We start from the raw sequence: 6,000 nt of genomic DNA, 5'->3' as shown, positions 1-6,000 counted from the left end.
AGCAAAAATCACAAAAATCTTAGCAAGTATTTTTGGTCTAGTTTCCAGTACAAATGTCTTAACTTTTCAGTAAGAAATAGAAGCAAGTTTTAAGTCAATAATTTATTAATGCTGATGTAAAAGAACTAGTTCCACTGATAAATTATTTCACTTCTGACTAATACTTTCTCATTAATATTAAGGAATTATTGACTTAAAAAGAGCTGATATTCTTGCTGAAAAGTTACTTACAATACAAGTTAGTTTCGTCTTATTTCAATATTTGCATTAAAACTAGAACAAAAATACAATAGTTTGTGTTTTTGCAGAGTTCTATGCTAACCTAGGCAACCTCCCTTCTTGCTTTCTGTTAAATATTTGCAATTAATACAATGGTACCCCAATTGAATCTGTTGCAATAGGTAATCAGTTTTGAATGATAAGTTAAAATGAGCTTGATAATTTCCATTCTGATTTTTTAAGGTCAATTTTGTTTTCAGAGACATCACAATCCATTTTCTTTATGGTTTTGGTTATAAGTGCACCCCTCCCCCCAATTTTATTTACGGGTTTTGGTTGCCATGTTTTTTCTTGGATATTTCAAATATCCTGTAGTCCCAGTGTTAAGAGTTTTTCACAAAATTAAAGTCTATTTCTTATTTATACGGTGGACTTGCATTATTATGCCATTGTTCATAAATTACTCAAAAATGGTCTCAAAACAATAATATTATTGTTTAGTGAAATAATTTCTGGTACAATTTATCAAGGTAAATTTGTTGTTGTGACAGGATGAACCTAAAATCCCGACTTTGACAGCTAAATATGTGTCAATCCAAGATATGTACCTATTTTTTGAAAATGTTTTCCATTTGATCCCAAGTAAGCCCATTATTGTTAATTTCTTCCAAATAATGGAAAAAAAAAGGCAAATAAAATAAAACTGACATGGCATTTAAGGTTGTTGTTGTTAAAGAGGATGATATTTAGTTACCTAGTGTAATTACTGACTTTTCCTGGGGGTTTCTTACAGCTTGCTGTTAACATATTAATCTCCCTAAACATTAACAACCAGATCACACAATGAGTAACTCCCAGCCCGTTCCAGGCCTCTGGTCCAGTTTATTCCAGTCCAGCTGCGCTGTCCCCGTTTTCATTTCTCTGAGTTCGTTCCCAGGCCAGTCCCATCTGGTCCAACCTGCTGTTCGTTTCACGGCTCTTCAAACAGCTGCAGGTCCAGCCTAACGACAATCTCCCCCGTGGGAACCTCATGAAGCAGCAGCCTCTTCGTGATTGGTCCTTTGGAGCCCTGGTCCTTCTTTATCTCGGCCAATCGGATCTCAGTCCTGCCAAGGAAGTCTGCAGAGACAAGATGTGGTAAGTCAAGGGGCGTTTTGTCCCTCTGTGTGGGACAAACAGTAACACTGGATGGTTTAGAAATGTGGACTGAATGCGTCACACACCGTCAGGTGAGAACTGGTCTCGTTCAAACACAGTGATGCAGAGGACGTCCTGTTCAAGGTCCTTAATAAAAAACTGACAATTGGAATTCCACTTTGGATTCAAAGTGTCCTGCAAACAAAGAAAACAACTCAGATGAACTTTGAATTCACGTTCTCTAAAACCCACAGTGGTTTGTTCGGCAGGGCAGTAACTAAGTATTTTCTGAGGTGATTAAACGGCACATTAAATTCAAATTCAAACAAAAAACATTTTACTGATCCCAAAGGAAAATTAAATAATATTATAGAGATCCTGGGGACTGTATTTAACAGCTGTATGTGCATTGATGGATTATGAATAAATATTCTGCCATATCTATGCATGTAGTGCATACATACTTTTTGAACCACTGTTTAGAGTAAAAAATAAACATTGAAAATCTTAATCGACATAAAGCTGAATTATAAATGTAACTTCTTAAGGCTAAAACATCATTTTACGAGTCTAAATTATATGGCCCTGTCAGTGTCACACACTTTCCCACTTCAATTATGTTAGTTACTGTTAACAATTTTAACAGACATCTACAATCATAATCCTTATTTTTCTATTCAGATTTTCTTTTCTTAGTTTATTTCAGACAATAAAACATACAATACAAAAGCAGAATTTTTTTCACTTGATAAATATGTACCACTTTCCCAATTCCAATAGAAAACACTGAAATTGGTTCATGTAAAAAAGTGGATATAAACAGAAATACTTCAGACATTCCTGAGTGATTTATTTTGCTCTTTATCAGTTAAAGCATCAACATTAATAAATCAAGTTTTGACCAAGTAATAAAATTGAATTGTTTTTACTTGCATTTTGTTTTTTTAGAGTTGCTTTTGATAAGTAGTAAGTTGGACATGGATCAACATATTTGATTTGTAGTTGTTTGATGATTTGACAAAATGGAATATTTATTACTCATTTCATAATTGTTTTTATTATGTAAAAACACGATGTAAACAATGTAAGAAAATGCTTATAGTCATTTTTCTCCTACCTGAACTGTTTTTGTGATATGGCACTGAGAGCCCATGGTGACTTCACAGTAAGGATTGCTTTTACCTTGAAACACAGACAATGTTGCTGCTGATTATTGTGCATAAAACCAGTTGAGAGAAGCTACTGCTTAGCTTCATTAGATTATCATGTTAAATCATGATGCTTTGAATAAAAAAAGCAATACCACATTGATTTAATTGTCAAAAGGTCGACCTTCAATGGCCTTTTTACGTACCATGGGTGCGACAGGGTTTGAGCTCGATGCCCTCCACGATGTTAACCATCAGCCTGCCGATCCCAGTCGCCCTCTGAGAACGGACTGAGATGAGGAGCAGACAGGTCAGCCGCCGGGTTTAAATGAAACCACAGAAACCAGTCTGAGAGCCCAGTTTACCTAAATAAGCCTTCTCCCTCTTCTTCTTCTCCGTCTCAATGAAAAGCTCTGAGGCAGCCTTAATTTTCTGAACCCATGCCGTCCTGTAAGGATATGAACACAAAGACAAAAAGTTGGATTATTTAATTTAAGGAATACACTCTCAGTTGACTTTCCAAAGATATTATAGCCGTTATTATATTTGCATTTGTCATTGTGGTTTCTAGGTTTTGTTTTCTCTCTTTAGAGGTTTAGAGGCAGATTTTTAAGGTGTTGACTTCTACTCCTCTCTTCCTATCTCCTTTCTTTTTAAACCTTTGCCCCACCTTTCTCCGTTTTTCTCTCTTTCTTTTTTGTCTCTGTGTACATTACATTTGAAATAAACCCAAAATAAGTCTCTAAAAAAGTAAGAAGAGCATCATAGGGAAACCTGTAACACTCCAGTAAATCACTCACACAAACTGCAGGACAGGACACGTAAAAGAAACAAAATAATAATAATATTAATAAAGAAATAAGAAAAAAACCTGATGATCAGCTTATAAAAGCAAACATCTGAAGCTCTCGTCTGTGTTTTCTGTTACCGTTCATTGATGCTTTCAGCCCGGAGGGTGTAAACTCGGTCTATGTGTGAGATGTGAAACAGAGGCTCATCCCCTGATGGATCTGTTGGCAGCTTTACTAACACTTCGTTCAGAAAGATCGGCTGAAAGAAACAAACAGATCCAGTTAGAAACGAGGGTGGGCCCAGGTACATATTGTATCATTTATCATTTATAATGATAAGACTGATTTATCTGTGTCACAAATTCCAGTTCATAATCTTTAAAAACCACTGAAACTGTCCATATTGTCGAGATTTTTAGTTTTACTATTTTCTCCATTGTTTGTTCAATCAGAGCAGCAATAAACATCAATACGTTTGAAAATATGATTAAATGCGGTTATTATGTGCAGTTTAATCAAACAAATCACACTTCATCATGTGACTGGTGTCCTAGAAGTGCATTACAAATGAGGAGCACTGTTAGTTTGTAGGACTGATTGCTTAGTCATGCAGTCACATACTTACAGTAAGCTAAAAAAGAAGTGATAGTTCTTATGGTCACTTTTCATGTTATCACAACAGTACCAGTAAATATTGTGATCAATTTTAAGTCCATATCACACACCCATCAATGAGGGTTTGCTTTCTGTTGAAAAATACACTTGTGCTTTCTTACCCAAATAGGCAAAGTGCATTAAAGTTAAAGAAAAGAAGCTGAGGTTTTTCATTTTCCTCCGTTAAATGAGAGCACAGGTACGTTTGCCAGCCTTCTCACCGTTTTGTACATGCGGTACTGCAGGTGGGTTTTTGAGGAGAAGACTTTGTCAGAACCTGAAGAGCCCAGAGGTTTGGTGACCTGTTTGAGGAAGGGAAAAAAAGTTTAAATTTGTTTAAGTGTGTCACAAGTCCAGAAATATATTGCAATAGACGAGGAGCTGCAGACGTTTTCAGCTAGCTGTCGAAATCAGTGAAAACAGATGTATACAAATTTTTCAGGATGTTAATCATTTCAAATATACATTTTTTAATCTGGTAAAATGCGGCATCTAAAGCATAGGCCTCAAGAGCTGTAGCAACGTGTAAATCTTTTTAAATAATCAATTTTCTGGAAAATTTGGATTGATGACATAATTCAACTGAGCCACAGGTTCTTAAAGGAAGACTGACCTGTGTGAGCAGCAGGAAGTCGTTGAACAGGAAGCCGTAGAGCTCCTTGCTGCTCTTTGCTTTGAACAGCTTCCCGCTGTGGAGGAACTTCCTGGGTCCCAGACAGTTGGTGACCGAGTTGAACACCAGTTGCTAAAAAGCACAGAGAAATTTATTTAAAAAAGAAAAAAAAAAAGTTAAATGATCACACAAGTTTTAAGGTGATGGTGTTAAAAGTTTTGCTCAACAAAGTTTCTGGTTCTTTTTATTCTAGTTTTTTTTTTAAACATCACAAGTTTGAAAGTATACTTCAAAAGGTTTTACACCACATACATATTAACAGTAAATGGATCTCAGTGCTGCTTCTGACATAGTGACATAAGATTTTTATCGACTGGAGAAAGTACATTGTGATAATGGGTCACATTCTACGAATACTTTGTCATTCAGAAATAATTAGGGCCAACAGATTAACGCTTTAATTTTGGTCAATTAACGCAAATAATTGCTTTATTATTACTTTGTACCCACATGTTTCCACTACACCCATAAATTTGGCGCACAAAAAACCACAATGGACAACAAAGTCGCTCCTCTCGGCCCACTGGGGATTCATTTCTGCTTCTAAAACGATCTGATTGGACGCTGGGAAAGACAACTGTTGTGTTCAGGTTGTGCTGAAAGGAGTTAGCCTATCAGAGAAGCGGGTCTAGCCTGACATAGCATCTCAATGCCAAACATGTAGCAGATGACCCCAACGCTAATGTCAGCATCCACAGTTAACATTTCTAAAGAAATAATTTTTCTAATAAATGATTAATTTAAGCAAACTAAGATCATATGTGGGATTCCTCAAGGTTCTTTTCTCACACCAATTTTTATTGGATATATAATTGCTTCCCTTCCATCAGATTATTAATTTTTTTCCCCATACATATTCTGAGGACAACCTGTATGTTGAGGGTGCTTAAATTTGTGTGTGTTTATATATATATATATATATATTTTTTTTTTTTATTATCTCCGTAAAATATGTCAATAAAGCTATTCAGAAAAGCTGCCTTGTCTTGAGTATTTCACCTCTTATTAATCTTAAAAAAGCGGTTGCGGCTGATACTGCACCTCTGACAGCCCCTCACACTGAACGTGAGCCTGAATCCACTCCAGCCGATCAGAGTTCTCCTTCTCTCTGACGCCTTCATTCACCTGAGAACACAGATCACACACTCAACTCGTCATGCACATCCAAGTACATTTTCTATCAAGATTAACTACTCATGTAGTTAACTACTAATCATGTTTGAGTAAAAAAACTAAAAACTTTGAAAGCATAAAACACAGTTAAATCACAATTGGAGTTCTAAGTAGTTTTTTTAAGAGCAGATAACTAATTTGATACATTTACAGTACAATTTTAAAGTACACGTTTATTATTTTTGTAATTTCAAAGATGGTTGAA

General features: G+C 35.7%; 1 protein-coding gene across 5 annotated transcripts in view; it reads right to left on the bottom strand.

Moving 5' to 3' along the window:
* Positions 1 to 516: 516 nt before the first annotated feature.
* Positions 517 to 6,000, bottom strand: part of itsn1 (intersectin 1 (SH3 domain protein)) — a 61,132-nt gene continuing 55,648 nt past the window's right edge. For all 5 annotated transcript variants that reach the window (XM_015048399.1, XM_015048401.1, XM_015048400.1 and 2 more), the window contains 9 exons: positions 5,664 to 5,747; positions 4,563 to 4,694; positions 4,171 to 4,251; positions 3,433 to 3,554; positions 2,870 to 2,952; positions 2,711 to 2,794; positions 2,474 to 2,538; positions 1,443 to 1,551; positions 517 to 1,338 (listed from right to left, as the gene is read on the bottom strand). In XM_015048399.1, the coding sequence (XP_014903885.1) occupies positions 1,190 to 1,338; positions 1,443 to 1,551; positions 2,474 to 2,538; positions 2,711 to 2,794; positions 2,870 to 2,952; positions 3,433 to 3,554; positions 4,171 to 4,251; positions 4,563 to 4,694; positions 5,664 to 5,747 (909 nt within the window). In that variant the 3' untranslated portion in view covers positions 517 to 1,189. The remainder of the gene's footprint in view (positions 1,339 to 1,442; positions 1,552 to 2,473; positions 2,539 to 2,710; positions 2,795 to 2,869; positions 2,953 to 3,432; positions 3,555 to 4,170; positions 4,252 to 4,562; positions 4,695 to 5,663; positions 5,748 to 6,000) is intronic.

This window comes from Poecilia latipinna, unplaced genomic scaffold (genome assembly GCF_001443285.1).
Source record: "Poecilia latipinna isolate Pla-1442-1.1 unplaced genomic scaffold, P_latipinna-1.0 Scaffold881, whole genome shotgun sequence".
Classification (NCBI taxonomy): Eukaryota; Metazoa; Chordata; class Actinopteri; order Cyprinodontiformes; family Poeciliidae; genus Poecilia; species Poecilia latipinna.
The sequence above is the reverse complement of the archived record's forward strand: the minus strand, read 5'-3'. Positions and strand labels throughout refer to the sequence as shown.